The 20,826-nt window shown below is 35.1% G+C and overlaps 1 protein-coding gene across 5 annotated transcripts in view; it reads left to right on the plus strand.

Moving 5' to 3' along the window:
• Atg5 (autophagy related 5) overlaps positions 1-20,826 on the plus strand; it is a 125,674-nt gene that overhangs the window by 41,944 nt on the left and 62,904 nt on the right. For all 5 annotated transcript variants that reach the window (XM_078019549.1, XM_005330133.5, XM_013360722.4 and 2 more), the window contains one exon: positions 14,901-15,063. In XM_078019549.1, coding sequence (XP_077875675.1) covers positions 14,901-15,063 — 163 coding nt within the window. The remainder of the gene's footprint in view (positions 1-14,900; positions 15,064-20,826) is intronic.

The following is a 20,826-nucleotide window of genomic DNA, read 5'->3' on the forward strand; positions in this document are numbered from 1 at the left end:
TATATATTTATTCTGGATATGAATCTTCTATCAAAAGAGTAGGTGGCAAGGATTTTCTCCCATTATGTATGCTTTCTCTTCATGTTCTTGTTTCCTTTGCTCTGTGCAGAAACTTTTTAATTTGATGCCATTCCCACTTATTGATTCTTGGTTTTTGTTTTTGAGTTTTCAGGGTCTTGTTAAGAAAGTGGGTGCCTGCACAGTGTTGACCCTATGCTTTCTTCTAACTGTTGCAGCGTTTCTGATGTAATTCCTATATCTTTGATCCACTTTGGTTTAACTTTTATGCAAGATGAGAGAGAGGGATCTAGTTTTATTCTTCTATATGTAAATTCAGTTTTCCCAGCACCATTTGTTAAAAAGGTTCTTTGACATTTTTGGCACCTTTGTTCAGTATGAGATGAATGTAACTATGTGGGTTTGTCTCTGTGTTTTCTATCCTATTCCATTGGTTCTCATATCTATTTTGATGCTAATACCATGCTGGTTTTGTTACTATAGCTCTATAGTATAATTTGGGGTCAGGTTGTTTTTGTTTGTTTGTTTTCCTTTGATACCCGGGTGTTTAACTGCTGAGGCTGGTTTTGAACTACAGTCTTCCTGCCTCAGTCTCCCAAACTGCTGGGATTATAGGTATGTGCCACCACAACTGGAGGAGATCAGGTATTGTGATGCCTCCAGCATCACTCTTCTTGTTTAGTATTGCATTGGCTATTCTGGGTTTTTTTATTCTTCCAATGAATTTTAAGACTATTTTTCCTAGTTCTTTGAAGACTGTTTTAGGTATTTGGTTGAGATTGTGTTGAATCTGTATAGTGTTGTGGTAATATAGGCATTTTGACAATATTAATTCTGCCTACCTAAGAACATGGGAAGTCTTTCCATCTTCTAAAGTATTCTTCAATTTTTTTTTCTTCAGTGTTCTTTAGTTTTCATTGTAGAGGTCTTTTACCTCCTTGGTTAGATTTATTCCCAAATATTTTATTTTCTTGAGGTTATTTTGGACACGAGAGTTTCCTGATTTCTTTCTCAGCAGATTTATTATTGGAAAATAGGAAAACTGTTGGTTAATGGGTAGTGATCTTGTGTTCTGATACTTTGCTGAATTTATTTATCAGCTCTAAAAGTGTTTTTATGGAGTTTTTGGGTCTTCTAGATATAGGAACATGTCATCAACAGATAATTTTTCCCTTTCCTGTTTGTATCACTTGAATTTCTTTTCCTTAATTGTTCTGGCTAGAGTTTGAAGAAGTATGTTGAGTAGTACTGGTGAATAATGGTTAATAATTTGGCAAGATAATTCTCTAGTAAGTGTCCTAGAAAATAAACTCCAAGGAGGACAAATATTTAGAAAATCACACCTATACACATTGTAACCCAACTGCTGGAAACCAGTTATAAGTAGAAAATGGTAAAAGTAGCCAGAGAAAAATAAGAGGACATAAAAAGGAACAATGCAAATGATGACTGGTTTCTTATCAAAAACAGTGAAGGTCAAAAGACAGTAGAATAACATCTTAAAATACCATTAAAAAATAATAGTAAAAGGTCTGGGTTTGTGGCTCAGTGGTAGAGTGCTTGCCTAGCATATGTGAGGCACTGCATTAAACACACACAAACACACACACACACACACAGCTAAATAAACAAAATAACGGTACTGTGAATATCTGTAACTAAAAATATTTTAAAAAATATATTGGTAAGAATGAAACATTGGAAATGGTAAATAGTAAATGTAAAGATTATTTCTTTTAATTTCTTTAAAGGAGAAAAGCTGTTTAAAGCAAGAATAATTATAATGAAGGGTTGATGGTATATCAACCATCAACTTTACATAAGTAAAAAATATCAATTTTACATAAGCAAAATTATCTGAGCATAGTCATTCAAAGAATAGGGACACTAAATTGTTTGTTAACTTTGGCTCAAAAAAGATAGCACAAGGAAAACAACAATATTTCAAACTGAATGATAATGAAAATACAATGTATTAAAGTTGATGGCATTCACCTAAATCAGTGCTTGAGGGAATGAAAAGCTGTAATTTTTTATAACAAAAAACAATATGATGATATCAAGATGGAAGATTGGATATAATTACTGTAGATGGTAAAGCCATTAAAGGATAGTAGGAAATAAGAGTAACATTATGCCAATAAATGTGACAAATGGAAACATTCAAACTAAAACTGAGACAAGAAATTACAGAAATTAATAACATCTTCATCTGTAAAGGAACTGGATTTATAATTTTAAAAACCTCACAAAATAAAACTCTGTGAGTAATAGTGTATTGATGAATTCTCTAGAGCAAGCTTTTTGCAGTAAAGAGAAAAGAGAACATTTCCCTGCTGTGTTAGAGGCTGGAATAACTCTGATACTAAAAATTATTGGAGAAATTACAAGGAAAGTTTAGATCACTAGTCCTCATCAACATAGATACGGAAGCCCTCAAAAAAATAACTAGACAGTTGAATCTATTCATACATAAAAAGCATAATACAAACTGTGGCTGAATTGAGTTTATCCCAAGAATACAAGATTGAGTTAACATTCAAGTGTCAATCAGTGTAATTTATTAAATTGACAGGATAAAGAAAAATAACATTACAAAAATAATAGACATGGGGCAAGGAGATAAGCATTGACTGAATTCAATACTCATTTGTTAACAAATCCCTTACCAAACTTAGAAATAAAAGAAATTTTCTTCAGTTTGACAAAGGGTATATAAGAAAAGCCTATAACAAATCATGCTAACTAATGATTTTTCTTTCTTTTTTTTTATTGGTTGTTCAAAACATTACAAAGCTCACGATATATCATCTTTCATACATTTGACTCAATTGGGTTATGAACTCCCATTTTTACCCCAAATACAAATTGCAGAATCACATCAGTTACACACTCAACGTTTTTACATAATGCCATATTAGTGACTGTTGTATTCTATTACCTTTCCTATCCCCTACTATCCCCCCTCCCCTCCCCTCCCATCTTCCCTCTCTACCTCATCTGCTGTTGTTCAGTTCTCTCCCTTGTTTACCTCCCCCCTTTCTCCTCACAACCTCTTATATGTAATTTTGTGTAACATTGAGGGTCTCCTACCATTTCCATATGCTTTCCCTTCTCTCTCCCTTTCTCTTCCCACACTCGACTCTGTTTAATGTTAATCTTTTCCTCATGCTCTTCCTCCCTGTTCTGTTCTTAGTTGCTCTCTTTATATCAAAGAAGACATTTGGCATTTGTTTTTTAAGGATTGGCTAGCTTCGCTTAGCATAATCTGTTCTAATGCCATCCATTTCCCTGCAAATTCTATGATTTTGTCATTTTTTTAGTGCTGCTTAATACTCCATTGTGTATAGATGCCACATTTTTTTAATCCATTAATCTATTGAAGGGCATCTAGGTTGGTTCCACAGTCTAGCTATTGTGAATTGTGCCGCTGTGATCATTGATGTGGCAGTATCCCTATAGTACACTCTTTTAAGATCCTCAGGGAATAGTCCGAGAAGGGCGATAGCTGGGTCAAATGGTGGATCCATTCCCAGCTTTCCCAGGAATCTCCATACAGCTTTCCAAATTGGCCGCACCAATTTGCAGTCCCACCAGCAGTGTACAAGTGTACCCTTTCCCCACATCCTCGCCAACACTTATTGTTGTTTGACTTCGTAATGGCTACCAATCTTACTGGAGTGAGATGGTATCTTAGGGTGGTTTTGATTTGCATTTCTCTGACTGCTAGAGATGGTGAGCATTCTTTCATATACTTGTTGATTGATTGTATGTCCTCCTCTGTGAAGTGTCTATTCAGGTCCTTGGCCCATTTGTTGACTGGGTTATTTGTTATCTTATTGTTTAATTTTTTGAGTTCTTTGTATATTCTGGATATTAGGGCTCTATCTGAAGTGTGAGGGGTAAAAATTTGTTCCCAGGATGTAGGCTCTCTATTTACCTCTCTTATTGTTTCTCTTGCTGAGAAAAAACTTTTTAGTTTAAGTAAGTCCCATTTGTTGATTCTTGTTATTAACTCTTGTGATATGGGTGTTCTATTAAGGAATTTGGAGCTCGACCCCACAGTATGTAGATCGTAGCCAACTTTTTCTTCTATCAGACGCAGTGTCTCTGATTTGGTATCTAGCTCCTTGATCCATTTTGAGTTAACTTTTGTGCATGGCGAGAGAAAGGGATTCAGTTTCATTTTGTTGCATATGGATTTCGAATTTTCCCAGCACCATTTGTTGAAGATGCTATCCTTCCTCCATTGCATGCTTTTAGCCCCTTTATCAAATATAAGAAAGTTGTACTTTTGTGGATTGGTTTCTGTGTCCTCTATTCTGTACCATTGGTCCACCTGCCTGTTTTGGTACCAGTACTACACTGTCTTTGTTACTATTGCTTTGTAGTACAGTTTGAACTCTGGTATCGCTGTACCTCCAGATTCACACTTCCTGCTTAGAATTGCTTTTGCCATTCTGGGTCTTTTGTTTTTCCATATGAATTTCATGATTGCTTTATCTATTTCTACAAGAAATGCTGTTGGGATTTTGATTGGCATCGCATTAAACCTGTAGAGAACTTTGGGTAATATCGCCATTTTGATGATGTTAGTTCTGCCTATCCATGAACAGGGTACATTTTTCCATCTTCTAAGATCTTCTATCTCTCTCTTTAGGGTTCTGTAGTTTTCATTGTATAAATCTTTCACCTCTTTTGTTAGGTTGATTCCCAAGTATCTTATTTTCTTTGAGGATATTGTGAATGGTGTGGTTTTCCTCATTTCCATTTCAGAAGTTTTGTTGCTGATATACAGGAATGCCTTTGATTTATGCGTGTTGATTTTATATCCTGACACTTTGCTGAATTCATTTATTAACTCTAGCAGTTTCTTTGTAGACCCTTTTGGGTCTGCTAAATATATTATCATGTCATCCGCAAATAGCGGTAATTTAAGTTCTTCCTTTCCTATTTTTATGCCTTTAATTTCTTTTGTCTGTCTAATTGCTCTGGCTAGTATTTCAAGAACTAAATTGAATAGAAGTGGTGATAGTGGGCATCCATGTCTTGTTCCAGATTTTAGAGGGAATGCCTTCAGTTTTTCTCCATTTAGGATGATGCTAACCTGAAATTTAGCATATATAGCTTTTACCATGTTGAGGTAAGTTCCTGTTATCCCTAGTTTTTCTAGTGTTTTGAACATAAAGGGATGCTGTACTTTGTCGAGTGCTTTTTCTGCATCTATCGAGATGATCATATGGTTCTTGTCTTTAATTGATGTGGTGGATTACATTTATTGATTTCCGTATATTGAACCAGCCTTGCATCCCAGGGATGAATCCTACTTGATCATGATGCACAATTTTTTGATATGCTTTTGTATTTGATTCACCAGGATTTTATTGAGAATTTTTGCATCTAAGTTCATTAGAGATATTGGTCTTTGGTTTTCTTTCTTTGAAGTTTCTTTGTCTGGTTTCTTTGTGATGTTGGCCTCATAGAATGAATTTGGAAGAACTCCTTCTTCTTTTTCTATTTCTTGAAATAGCTTGAAAAGTATTGGTATTAATTCTTCTTTGAAGGTTTTGTAGAACTCCGCTGTATACCCATCTGGTCCAGGGCTTTTTTTGGTTGGTAGTCTTTTGATGGCTTCTTCTATTTCTTCTTTTGTTATTGGTCTGTTTAAATTGTGTGTGTCTTCCTGACTCAATCTGGGCAGATCATATGACTTAAGAAATTTATCGATATCTTCACTGTCTTCTATTTTATTGGAATATAGGGTTTCAAAATACTTTCTAATTATCTTTTGTATTTCTGTAGTGTCTTTTGTGATATTGCCTTTTTCATCCTGTATGTTAGTAATTTGAGTTCTCTCTCTTGTTCTCTTCATTAGCATGGCTAAGGGCCTGTCGATTTTATTTATTTTTTCAAAAAACCAACTTTTAGTTTTTCAAATTTTTCAATGGCTTTTTTTGTTTCAATTTCGTTGATTTCTGCTCTAATTTTAATAATTTCCTGTCTTCTACTACATTTGCTGTTGTTTTGCTCTTCCTTTTCTAGGTTTTTGAGGTGTAGCGTGAGTTCATTTATTTGTTGTTGTTTTTTTGTTTTTTTGAGAAAAGAACTCCAAGAAATGAATTTCCCTCTAAAACTGCTTTCATTGTGTCCCATAGATTCCGGTATGTTGTGTCTGTATTGTCATTTGTCTCTAAGAATTTTTTTTATCTCCTCCTTTATGTCTTCTGTAACCCATTGATCATTCAGTAACATATTGTTCATTTTCCATGTGATGTAGAATTTTTCCTTCCTTCTTTTATCATTGATTTCCAATTTCATTCCATTATGATTAGATATGGTGCATGGTATTATCTCCACACCTTTATATTTACTAAGAGTTGCCCTATGGCATAATTTATGGTCTATCTTTGAGTAGGATCCCTGTGCTGCTGAGAAGAACATGTAACCACTTGATGATGGTTGATATATTCTATATATGTCGGTGAAGTCTAGGTTATTAATTGTGCTATTGAGTTCTATAGTTTCTTTATTCAGCTTTTGTCTAGAGGATCTGTCTAATGGCGAGAGCGGTGTGTTGAAGTCACCCATAATTATTGTGTTGTAGTCTATTTGACTCTTGAACTTGAGGAGAGTTTGTTTTATGAATGTTGCAGCACCATTGTTTGGTGCATACAAATTGATAATTGTTATGTCTTTTGGTGGATGTTCCTTTTAACAGTATATAGTGTCCTTCTTTATCCCTTTTGATTAACTTAGGTTTGAAGTTGATTTTATTCGATATGAGTATGGCCACTCCTGCTTGCTTCTGAGGGCCATGTGAGTGATATGATTTTTCCCAACCTTTTACCTTCAGCCTTTGTATGTCTTTTCCTATCATGTGAGTCTCCTGAAGGCAGCATATTGTTGGATTTGTTTTTTTGATCCAGTTTACTAGCCTATGTCTCTTGATTGGTGAGTTTAGGCCATTAACATTTAAGGTTACAATTGAAATATGATTTGTACTTCCAGTCATGATTATTTATTTATTTATTTTACTTTGGCTAATTTTTACTTTTTGGTTATTTTCCTCCCCCTTTACCTGAGATACCTCCTGCTGTTAGTTTTGGGCACGATTTTTCAATTCCTCTTCTTGTAGTATTTTGCTCAAAATGCTTTGCAGTGCTGGTTTTCTGGCTGCGAATTCTTTTAGCTTTTGTTTATCGTGGAAGATTTTAAGTTCATTGTCAAATCTGAAGCTTAATTTTGCTGGATATAGTATTCTTGGTTGGAATCCATTATTTTTCAGCATTTGAAATACATTGTTCCAGGATCTTCTCGCTTTCAAAGTCTGTGATGAAAAATCAGTCATTTACCTAATTGGTTTACCCCTGAATGTAATCTGCCTCCTTTCTCTCGTAGCTTTTAATATTATCTCCTTGTTCTGTATGTTGGCTGTCTTCATAATTATATGTCTTGGAGTTGGTCTATTACGATTTTGAATGTTTGGGGTCCTGTAGGCTTCCAGGATTTGGCAATCCATTCCATCTTTCATCTCTGGGAAGTTTTCTAGAATTATTTCATTTAATAGGTTGTCCATTTCTTTGGTTTGATTCTCTATGCCTTCTTCTATCCCGATGACTCTCAAATTTGTTTTTTTTTTATGACATCCCATATCTCTTGAATAGATTGCTCGTGGGATTTAAGCATCTTTTCTGTGTTGACTATATTCTTTTCAAGTTGATGTTCTGATGTTCTGACTTCTACTTGATCTAGTCTATTTGTAATATTCTCGTTTGAGTTTTTAATTTGGTTTCTAGTTTCCTGCATTTCTAGGATTACTCTTTGGTTTTTAAGATCTCTATCTCCTGGTAAAGCTCGTTCTTTGCCATTTGAATTTGTTTGTTTAATTCATTTTCTTTTTTCTTTTTTTTTTTTTTAATATTTATTTCTTAGTTCTTGGCGGACACAACATCTTTGTTGGTATGTGGTGCTGGGGATCGAACCCGGGCCGCATGCACGCCAGACCAGTGCGCTACCGCCTGAGCCACATTCCCAGCCCCATTTTCAAAATATACTTTTATTGCTTGGACTTGCTGTCTCATGTCTTCTCTAATATTCCTTTCCATCTGAGTTAGGTATGCCTTGAGTTCTTTCCCTATCCATGTTTCTGATGCTTCTAGGTCCTCCTGTATATTTAAGTTGTCCTGCATTGTTTGTACTCCTTTTTTCCCTTGTTTTTTCATGATGTTCACGTTACTTTCCAGCTCTATTTGATTGCTGTGTTTATGTTCTCTGCTATAGATTTGTTTTGGTTTTGTATATCTCTGTTGTCTCTCCTTTGTGTTGGTAGACTATGCCTGCTAAAGTGAATTCCGCTGGGAATGAATTCCGCCGGCAGAGCTCCAGTGACGTCACCTCTCTGCTATGGCGGGCCCTAGGCTCCTTGCCAGGGTTCCGAATGGGGTGGTGGGACTGGACTGTGGTTGGTTTCAGCTCCCAGTCGCCGGCAGCGGTCTCCAGCCGGCCAGTCGCGCTGGCGACCAGCGGGCGATGGGTCGCCGGTGGGCGGGAGGACTCCAACCTCCCAGTTTCGTGGGCAGCCGGCCAGCTGTCACCGGTGGGTGGGTGGTCTCCAGCCGCCCAGTCGCACGGGCAGCGGGTGGGCTGTTTCCGCGGGGCGTGTGGTCTCCAGCCTCCCAGTCGAGAAGGCCTGGTCTCTAGTCCCCTGGTTTCTCCTGTTAGTCCTGGTTTCTCCTGCTAGACCAGATTTCCCCTGAGTGATGCCTCTTGGCAGTTCAAACTGTACTCTGGGCCTGCCGTTTGTTGGGTGTGGAGGGTGGCTATTGGGAACCCCGGCACTCTATTGTTTTGATTTTTTTCACTTGCCCCTCCCCCTGAGCTGGCAAGACAGGTTTCGTGTGTCCTCCCCCCCCCCCATTTTATGCGAATTCCCCCGTATGGGAGATGAGCTGAGTAACACGCAACTGTTTTATTGTTGCAATCTGTCGGAGAGTGGCGGTGATTACTTCAGCTCTCCAAGATGGTGGCCGCTGGTTTCCTTGGTGGAGTTTCCATTGTGGGGGATAGAACTGTACCACTTCCTTCCCCGTCTGAAATCCCGAACTCAGCCGGGGGCTCAGTGAGGGCTCAGCCGGCAGGATTCCACAGAATCCGCAGCAATGTTTCTCCCTGCTTGCTGGCCGCTTCTCGGCGACGCCCTGCCGTCTGTAGCCGCAGGGCGGGCCGCGCGGATCAGTCAGCCCGGATCTCCAGTCGCACAGTTGGCTCATGTTTGAGACTCAATTACCGGACCTCGGTACTGGAAATCCTTCCTCTAGGTTTTGGTGCACCCCCATTTTGCTGTAAGTTCCTAACAAGATAGTTTTTTTGTCGTAGTTCTAACTTGTTATTCACCTGCACAGTGGCGCAGTACACAGGGTGTGATGCACTCTATTCGAGGCCATCTTCAGACTTGACTAATGGTTTTTCAATGTTTCAGCCTAAGATGAAGAAAATGGCAAGGACATCTGGTCCCTCTAGTTTCATAGACATTCTGCTATAATGCAATATATTTTTCCTCAATCATTGTGCTGTCAAAAATTGAGGAATAAAAACCATGGGACTTATAGGGAAAGGGGATAGGGCACTGCATCCAACAACTTTTTGTGACAAAAAGACAGAAACCTGGTAAGATCCATAGCACAGTCTTATACATATTAAAAGGTTAAGCAATATGTAAACACTATAATAAATATGGCATTTTAAATTGAAAAAGATTAGAAGTTTGCTTGTTGAAATGGACATTGGAAGAGTTGAAGCTTGCCAATTGTTAGTTACGTGGATTCAGACAGAAAATTGTAACACCTTATGTGGATGACTGTGGTTCCTAACATGAAGTAGTGGGTCCATTTCTGTGTGTGTGTGTGTGTGTGTGTGTGTGTGTGTGTGTGTTCTGTATTCCTATGCAGTTTGGTTTATCTGGGTGCAATTTTCCTACTATTATGGACATTATTTTATTTAAGTACACACAATTCACATTGCATTCAGCTTGTTTCCTAATGTATCAGTTGCTTTGGAACAAGTATAAAAGACTTGACCAGAAACTTTGCAGAACAACATATGTATTACCAACAAGCACATGAAAAGGCACTGAACATTTTTAGTCATTAGGGAAAAAGGTAAATTAAAACACAATGAGATGTTACTTTACATTCAATAGAGTGACTAAAATGAAAAAGACTGACACCAAGTACTAAGTTTGAGGACATGGAGTAACCAGAACTGTCATAATTTGCTGATGAGAGTTTAAAATTGTTCTGTCACTTTGAAAAACAGTTTGGCAGTTTTTAAATGATGTTAAATATACACTTAGACTGTATCATCCTGCATTTCTGTTTCTAAATGTTTATTCAAGAAAGATGAAAAGGCAGTATCTACAAAGAGACTGTGTATATTAATGTTCATAGTAGTTTTATTAATAATAGTTCAAACCTGGAAACAATCCTAATATCTTTTAAGAGATCTTTGGGTAAACACATTGTGAAACGTTCATTCAATGGCATGCTACTCAGCAACAAAAAGGACCCAATTACTGATGTGCAGTAACATGAATGATTCTCAAAAGCATTATGCTAAGTGAAAGATGATAGATTATAGAACACTACATGTCTGGTTTTATTTATATGACTTTTTTTTTAACAGACTAAACTAATCTCTGGTGTTACAGATCATATCAGTGATTGGGTGGGAAGGAGGGAAATGAATGCAAGAGGTACAAAATAACTTTTGGCAGAGTGGGAAGAGAGGGTCAATGGTAATATTCTATTACCTGGTTTGGGATAAAGCTCTACTGTGTTCTTAAATTCCTGTGTTTCATTGTATATGAATTATATCCCGGTGAAGGTTTTAAAAATTATTGAGACTGGATGCAGTAGTGGATGCCTTTGTTCCCAGCAAGCCCGAGGCAGGAGGATTGCAACTTTGAGGCTAGTCTCAGCAACTTGGTGAGACCCTGTCTCAAAATAAAAAATAAAAAGGGCTGGGAATGTAGTTCTGTGGTAAAGCATCTCTGGGTTCAGTCCTCAGCAACACACACACTCACTCTCACACACACACCTATTGAGAGAGGTGAGAACATTCATGGCCTCTGTCTTGTGAACTTTCAGGGCACTGTCACCCAAGAATATGCCAATAGACATTATAATACTACCAAATAAATGTCATAATAGAGTCAAGGATAAGGATATTGTTAACCTTAACCCTGGCTTAGAGAAAGGGCAAGATTTCTGGAGGAAGTGATGTAGAAGCTGTGTCTGAAGACCAAGGAGGGGTTTTTTTTTGGGGGGGGGTAGGAGGCAGTTGTAAAAGTGGTTAGGTGATACATGGAAAAAGAATGTTCTAGGCAGAGGAAATAGTGTGAGAACACAGATATAGCTGAAAGAACTCAAAGAATGTTGAAGGAAATGAGATAAAATCATTGGAGCTGGAGTGTGGGGTTAGTGTGTAGAAGGAATAGGGTGAAATGGTAATGAGAAATTATGCCAGATAGGTTAACAGAGACCAGAGTAATTTAGAATCTTGAAGACTTTAGAATCAGTTTGATTTTATCCTAAAACTAGGACCATGTGAAATGAGAACATTAGGTTTGCATTTTAGGACAATCACTCTGATTATAAAAAATGATTTGTGGGTAAGACTGTAGGAGTAGGGCCCAGTTAAAGAGATTTTTTTAGAAACCACCAATAGATCTTAGTCTGGTCAAAGAAAACGGCAGTGGGGATGTTGAAAGTGAGTAAATTACAGATCTATTTAGAATGTAAACTAAACAGAGCTAGATTAGAAATGGAAGAGAAATCATTGGTTTATTTTTGAATTTGTTGAATTTTACATGTTTTTGTGGAACATTCTACTAGATTTGTATGTGTCTGAAGATGGAATAAGGTAATCTTATTCAGAGTGAGCATATGGAATGAAAAAGTGAAGAAGTCCTAGGCTAGAAATTGAAAAGGGAATGTGCTTAAGAGGTTAAGAATACATAAGAGAAAAATGAGAAGTGGCAGTAACAAGAATCTTGTAGATGACTGCTTCATGTAGAATAGTCATAGGTGTTAGATATTTAGTGAGTGCTTAAAACAGATAAAGATCAAAAGGTGTAATTGTTGACCTTGGAGAGAGCAGTTGCAGTGGAGTGCTTAAGGGTAATAATCATATTGTGGTAGATTCATAAGAGGTAAAGGACCTTGGTGAGTTTAAAGGTTGAATGTAAAGGGGAGATGAGATAGAAGGCTGTAGCCAAAGAGAACTTGAAGTTGAGGGAACCGGTTTGGTTTTTGTTTGGGGTAGCTGTTACTATGTTCAAGATAAAAGAACACTGTTAGGAACCAGTCATTAAGAGAGAAAAATCACTGGAGATAACTATGGAAAGGGAAAGGATTAATTAATTGGGCCAGGTTCCAAAGGTTCAACAAATGGGATCTGGGAAACAGGAAGAGAGATATCCCATAGATTTTTAACAGGAGGAAAAGAGATGGTTGATTATAGGTAATTGTGTAGATTGTATCTTGGTAGAATTAGAAAATTAAGAAATATTAACAGGTTTTGGTGTATTGATTTTTAGCATTGTTTCAATTAACTTAGCTTCTTTTTAATAATACACTCTTTTAAAGTAAACTTTAAAAATGTTACCTCATTTTTCTGTCTAAATGTTGAACCAACTTTTAGAGATCACTCAGTAATAACATTGCTATGCTTTGGCAACTTCAGCTTGTTTAATCAGATGTTGGATTTTTCAGAGTTGACAAGGAAAATGCATTTTTGGCTTTGCTTTATTGTTTTAACAGAGTACCCTGTGTCTGCCGTGTTCCTAATAAGTTGAATGCCTTTTTTCTTTCTTTTAACATTATTCATTCTCTCTAATGCATCTGGACACATTCCAAACAGTCTGGATTAATATTTTAATTAAACAATACAAGTAATAATATCTAAGTAAATGAGACTTTTCAGATTACTTTTGTAAAAGTGATATTAAATTTGATTTATTGTGGGTCTGACTTGGAAGATTAATGAAAGAGAGTAAACATGATGTCTGAGTTACCACCTTTATCTAGAAGAATTTGTTTGAATTGAAAATAAATGCACTTATATACAATGGCTAATGCACGTTAGAAAAGATTAGAAATGTAATGAATCAAGGGTCTGTTTTTAGTTTCATTGTGAAGTTTTTTAAAAGACTTTCCATTCCCATCTCAAGCTAATCATAGAAAGAGGAGCATTTCATGAGTAGAAGCTGTGGCGCTTAAGCTAAAACATCTATCACTTTCTTCTTTGCCACAATCAATTTAACTGCCTTCGCTGCTTAAGCAGACCTCTCCTTTTTCTGCTATTGCTCTTATTTCCCTTAACTTCATATAATTTATGACCTCAATGCCTTCCTATATAGAGAGGTGGACATTCTGTTAAGGGTATACACAAAATATCTGCACACTCTCGAAAGAACTTTCTTTTGCTATAAAGTGTGTTTATTTATAGTTGTAAGCTATCATTTATAGTTGTGAGACATTCTTTAAGCATAGGGAGTGTGGTGATGAGTAGCTAGGCTAAGCAAAAGTTACCCCCAATGGTGTTTTATTCAAGGCTTCTCCAACCACTGTTTTGAGAGATCTAACTGCTTCCCCCTCCCATAATCAACTTGTACATAAAATTTTAAGAAATATATGAGTAGTACTTAAATAGGCAAAAAATTTTTTTCCTTTGGAATAAGACCATTTATATATTCAGCCACTCATTTATAATATCAAACTATAAGCAATAGGCTAGAGAATGAATGATATCTAAAAGATAATTTTAGAGTTTACTTTTATTTTTATTTGTATGTTTTGTGGTTCTGGAGATCTATCCACGCTCTCAGACATAGTAGCAAGTGTACTACATTGAGCTCCATTCCCAACTCAAGGCTCAGTTTTTAAAATGACAAATAAAAATTGTATCTTTGTTTTGAAATTGAAAAACATTTTTAAATTTGTAGATTAATTATACCAAAATTAACATTTTCTAGAAATTATTAAAAATTGTGTCTTATGTTTATAATACACTGAACTTCTTTTCTAATTCGGTGACTTTAGGTTTTAGGGGTTGCTTTATAGACTAGGAATGGAAAGCAATTGAACTTAAATAGAAATACCTACCTAAATAGAAATAATAATGCTGATTACTTTGAATGTAATGGTCGATACACATGTAATATATCAAGTGAAGTCACAGAATGTGACTTTAGCCATTTTACTTTAAGAACAACTTTTAAACAATTTTATTGAGGTAACTGATGAATAGTAAACTCAACATACAGTATATACTTTAATAAAAGTTTATACCATACTTTATATATTCACTTGTTGATTATTTGGGCTATTAAAATAAAGTTGTTGTGAACATTTATGTACAAGTCTTTGTATAGGAATATACTTTAATTTCTCTTAAATACATAGTTGTAAAATGACTGGTTCAGATGGTAGGTGTGTGGTTACCCTTTTTAAGGACTATCAACCTTTTTTAAATTGGTAGAAGAACTACCAACTTCTCCAAACTAGTTGCACTATTTTACATTCCCATCATTGGTATGAGGGAGTCCCATTCTACATCCTTTCAACTCTTGATGTGGTTAGTTGAAAAGCTGTTTTTTAAATTATTGCACTCCTTTTCTGTGTTATTACAAATATATGTAAGAATTATTTGGGAAAAGTACAAAATGTCACAAATAGCTAATGATTTTAAAGTTAAATTAAAGAAGTATTTGTGGTTATTGTGAAGGTAAATATTGGAAAATTCAGGGATACAGTTCTCTTTATAAAGGCAAAATTGTGGTGTGTATATCTGTTTTTATATGTTTTTTTTTTCCCCTTTGATAGAGTTTTCCAGAGAAAGACCTTCTGCACTGTCCATCTAAGGATGCAATTGAAGCTCATTTTATGTCTTGTGTGAAAGAAGCTGATGCTTTAAAGCATAAAAGTCAAGTAATCAATGAAATGCAGAAAAAAGATCATAAGCAGCTTTGGATGGGACTACAAAATGGTAACTATAGCAGTTTTTAATTTCAGAGTACCACTTTATAAAAGATGATAAAACCATAACCATGTAAACAAGTGATATATTTTAGAATTGGTGGTTCAAGTTAATTCTAGCCTTCATGCCCAAATTTTCACAGTGGCTACTTTTAGTCATACCTTATGTTATACCCTCCCAATATTCCTCTGCTCATGAATTCTCTAGCACTAGACTTAAATACTTAAGTCACTTATTCTGTGACTTAAGACAACATAAACTTTGTTTTAGCTTCTGAAGAAAATGCCATTACTGGTAGTATTTCTTCTTCATTCCTTAGGTATTACCCTTTTGGGATCACAGCTGGAAACTGTGGATGTGTTTACCATGATACCCTCTACTTGGGCACAGATCCAACTTCAGTCTATGCTTTCTCAGAACAGCAGACTTTCTTTATGCTTGCATTACTGTGTCTGCTATTCTCTGTGATTTATAAAATACCTTCACAGAAGTAGATGAGAGGAGCTCAAGAAGTAGAGAGATAAAGCTCATCTCTGTGTTCTCCATCTTTTGGAGTTCATAGATCCTTAATATTGCCTGTGTTGATTTCCTTCTACTGCCTTCACAGGGTTGGTTTAAATGTACTCCTTACTTCACATGATTCCTGTATTTCAGTTACTGTGATTCAATTAGATAATACTAGTTCACTGACCTTATAGTTCAAATTTCAGTTACCATGGTATATTAACTATAATTAGTTACGTAAAGTACAAATTTTATTGCTGGCTGTTTAGTCCAAGAATCATTACATAACAGTGGATGTGTTCATGATCAGTGACAAATCATATTGCTTTTTACATTGTCTGTCAGTGATTTGTCACTATGCATTAGTTATTCATGTTGTCCATAGATAGCAAAGCATGCAGATATAATGTTTCCTTGTTTCCAACAATAAGCCCATGTAACATTTTATAAACAAAAAAGAGGGAATTGGCAAGTGAACATAAATGTAGCCAAAAAACTGTGTATTGGAAACTAGAAGGTAACTGGGTAGTAGCTGGCTCTGGAAAAGTTGAGATAGCTGCCTTTGAAGAGACTGGATATGCAGCCAGAGGAACTAAATGAGGTGAACTCATTAGCATAAATAAGGAAAGTAGATTTGACATAAAGGATGAAGGAGTTCCAGAATAAATGATGTTGTTGATGTTCATATTAAAGGAACACTCAGAGATAGCCCATGATACTGAAAATACAAATGATAAAATGGTGAAAGTTGATTACAACATAGAAATACTCCAGTTCACCCAGGCTTAGGAATAAATAAAACATTCTAATCAATGTTTCTAATATCTTAAAATTACAATATAATAATAATTTTTATTTTTAATTTTTCTATATAAATTTATAATAGTTATTTTACATTTTGACAATAAATCTTAAAGATCATGCAGTAATTGTAGTTTTTTTCATTAACTAAGATTACTTTGTGGGGCTAGGGGTGTGGCTCAGTGGAAGTGCGCTTGCCTGGCATGTGTGAGACACTGGGTTCAATTCTCAGCACCACATATAAATAAATAAAATAAAGGTCTGTCACCAACTAAAAAAAATATTAAAAAAATAAAAGATTATTTTGCACAGTTTCAGTGTGCATGATCACATTTTCAGTGCAAACTACAATGCAATTAGAATATTCTGTACTGTGTCTATCTTTGGTAGTTATTTTTGGCTAAGAAATTAATAATATAAATTTTTCATGGCAGTAACAACTGTATTATTACAATGTCAAGAGGTACTTGTAATTATTAAGTATTTATTAAAATTTATGCAAAATTCAGAGCATTATGTAAACCTCATATAAGGTACATCTGTATTGTATGTACTGTAAGTTATATTTCCTTGTTTCTTTGTTTTATTGCTCCTTAGTTTCATGTTTATATGTCAGGTATTTTTCAATACCTGGCAGGCACTGGACTTAGTTTTTTTTTTTTTGTTTATTTTTGGTGTGCTGGGGATGGAACCCAGGGTATTTAGCATGCTAAGCAGACACTCTACCAACTGAGCTATATCCCTAGCCCCCCAAAATTCTTAATAAATTAAAATAGTCTACAAAACACCTTTTTGTTTCTGGCTAACTAAACAGTAATTGATATTTTAGAAGACTTAATGAACAAGAAGGTAGCTTAAATGGGGGGAAGCTGGGGATCATATAAAGAGAAGGGAATTGAGAATAATTTGATCTCAGAATTGAAGTAAATGAATGGACAGAAAAGTCTTTGTTCTTGAAATATACTCTGTCTTGAGTCTGCTAAAAAGAGTTCAGGGATTCAGGAGAGAGTTCTAAAAATGATTGAAATGTTTAAGTTGGTACATTGGAGAATTGAGTGTAGAGGAAAATCCTTAAGAGTGATCAAAAGAACAAGAGTTGTCTCAAGGTTGTGGAGGTAGCTCAATAGTACACTGTTTGCTTAGCATGTTCTAGGCCCTGGGTTTGATCTCCAGCGCTGCCAAAAATAAAAAAATAAAAAGGTTGTCTTAATTCAACTAAGCTCTACTAGTAGTTCTTAAGTCATTCAACTCCTTTGAATTTCGGTTTTTTCATCTGTGTTACAAGATAAGATCTGCCTTCTAGGTATCTGTAAATTATGTAAAAGCCTTTCTTTGAAAGAAAGTAAAGCTGTCTCAGTAAAAGAATTACTAGTATTATTATTGTTGTTGTTGTTACTGCTGCTACTGGAGATTTCACCCAGGGCCTTGCTCATGCTAAGCTTACGTTGTTAACACAGCACTACATCCAAATCCCTCAATAAAAAGAATTATTTAGAAGTTACTTTGAGACCTAAGACAAGGTGGGTAAACTGTAGATATGTGACAAATGCCAGTTTTCTTAAATTAAGATTTCCTAGAATCCAGCTATAAACATTCTGTACCTACGTTTATGCTACAATAGCAGAATTAAATAGTTGTGACAGGTTATGTGGCCCACAAGCTTAATGTATTATTACTGGTCCTTTTAAGAAAATTTAGTGAAGCCACAGTAGCCTCATCAAACCCACAGCAAATATTTATCATTGACTTAAACCATGAATCAAAAGATCACATGCTCAGAACTTGGGAAAACAATAATCAGACATAGACTGACAACTGACATTTTTGCTATTGTTTAGGCATCAAATTTCTTTTCTATATTTCTGTCTTAGGTTATATTCTTTCTTCAGTGTGACTATTATAAAGTTAACTTTACTAAATTAGACTATTAAATTAATTTTAAAATGGAGTTTAATTAGATCTAACTTAATGGTGTTTGGTTATACATACTTTATTTCTGTTTGTTCAGAGCTGGAAGTTATTTTTGTGAGTATTATACTTGGTTTCATTTGTGGTAATTAAGACTGAACTTACACTACTCAGAGACCATTGAGAGGTATGCCGTGGTACTGGAGTCCTTTTTATTTATTTTATGTTTCTTTAAAATTAAGATATTTTAGCTGGGTAAATGTTAACTTATAAAAAAATATATTGTGGGTAAAATGCTGAAAGGTAAATTGTTAAAAGGTGTGTTTTCCATTCTGTTATTCTGTTTGGAGTACTCTTCCTTTTTTGTCTGTTTAACTTCTACGTGTCTTTTGACATTCATGTCTGTTATCACTTTCTATATGAAGCATTCTTTCCATTTTTTTCCTTGAATATTTATTGACCGCTTAACATGTGCCTGATACTATGCTAAGAGCTAGTTATCATCCAGCACCCATGGAACAAACATGGCCAGAGAGCTTACACATAAGTGGAAACAGAATTTCTTATGCTTTCATGCTGTCCTGACTCTTCATTTAAATGCATTTCTCCTTTTGTATTTTGTCACATTCTGTATTGTTATATGTATTATGTATTCTACTAAGCATTATACTCCTGGTTGGAGTAGATCTTATTTTTTATCCCTATCCTGTAGTCTGGTCTTATAGAGAAAGTCAGTAATGACTGAGTGACTCCTTTATTTTATTTCTTTCTGATGCTACCAGGAATAATATTAACAGCTTTACATAATAGTGTAATATTAGTATAAAAGAGAGGAAGTACGTTGTTTGCATTTATTTATGGAAATGGATTTTATGTTTAAGATTTTTTTCTCCAACAGAAGTTTCTATTTGTGAAAGATATGTCTCCTTTTTGTTAGTATAATTGTAAACTTGTCAAAATTGAGACAACAGATGGTAAGTTTATTTCATTCAGAATTGCACCTGTACAGCATAATGACTAAACAGAAATTTAAATGATTTTTTTTTCAAATGCTAATTTTAATTTCGAAGCTCTCTGTGAAGGAGAAATAAGAAAAGCTTATGAAACCAAGAAAACTCATTTAAGGCATACTGTGCCTTTCAGTGTTTTTTATGAGTTTTCATTTTAGATTTTAAAATATTTAACCTCTCTGAAACAGTTAATAACCACAAAAGAAGAAAAGAAAGAAAGAAAGGAAAGTGGCATTTTTATATATGAGGCAGTTGTCACTACATATACAGGCTATTTATTTTCTATTAAATGTCATATTTTTCTTATAATCTGGAGATTTGAGGAAATCACTAAAAAGTATTCATAATACATGACTTTGTTTTTAGGCCTGCCTTTTCTTCTGAGTGTATATTACTATCCATAAAGTATTTTAAAAAGACAATAAATTCAGTTGATTTACAAATTAAAGGCAAGGGTTTACTATAAACATGTGGTTAGTCTTCTTAGCACTTTTTTGGCTGGGGGAGGGGATTGAACATAGGGTCTCATACATGCTAGGCAAGCAGTCTATCACTAAGATACATCCCAAACCCATTTTGTTTTGTTTTGAGACAGGGTCTCACAAAGTTGCTCAGATTGGCCTTAAACTTGAAGTCCTCCTGCTTCAACCTCCCAAATAACTGAGATTACAGGCATAGGCCAGCACACCAGCTAGTTACTTGATTTTTTTAGAGACATCACTTGATAGCATGTCATTTTAAATTAAAAACTGTTTTCTAAGAGGAAATAGTGATTACGTATAACAAGTTCTATAATATTTTGAAAATGCATTTGATTTGTAGGTAATGTAAAAGATAAGTGCAGTGGTTCCAGCTCTTTGTAGTCTTGTATGATAAAGACAGATGGGTTGTAATTTCATCTCTTTGTTTTTATTAGTGGTGTATATATATACAGTTGAGTAAGAATTGAAATGAGATTTTCTGGGTCAGAAGTAGAGCACTGGCTCTCATCTATTCATTGTTTTATCTTTTATCACTTTTGTGATTGTGGCAGGTCATTTTTCTTTATAAGCTGGAATGGTCTTATAGATGCTAAGGTAGTAATAGTTCATGGGACTAAAATTTCAAGAACTGTAAAGCAGTAATCACGTGATAGATTTTTTTCCTGTTGATTCCAGATGGACTTCCTAGATGAAAGTTGTTGTTGGTTTTTCTCTATTCTTCTCTTTTTACTAAGCAGGATATAGGTAGAAAGTAAGAGATAACTTTACAGAAATAACATAATACCATAAGAAACGGTACTATAAAACCTCTGTTTTGGTATAAAAATTCTTAAACTTAATGAACCCACTACCTATCTGTATCTTGAAACTTCCAGTTTTCCCATTTTGTTAGCATCACATACTGTCATAGGTATAGGTGCAAAGGAAGAACTGCCAATAGGAAACATAAGTGCTCTTCTTGAACCTTTTGTCTCAGTGCAAGAAAATAGTGTAATAAATCTCTGTATATCAGTCGGGCCTCAGCAATTTCCAATATATAGCTTCTTTCATTTTATCTTTGACTTCTA

This window comes from Ictidomys tridecemlineatus, chromosome 8 (genome assembly GCF_052094955.1).
Source record: "Ictidomys tridecemlineatus isolate mIctTri1 chromosome 8, mIctTri1.hap1, whole genome shotgun sequence".
In the NCBI taxonomy this organism is placed as follows: domain Eukaryota; kingdom Metazoa; phylum Chordata; class Mammalia; order Rodentia; family Sciuridae; genus Ictidomys; species Ictidomys tridecemlineatus.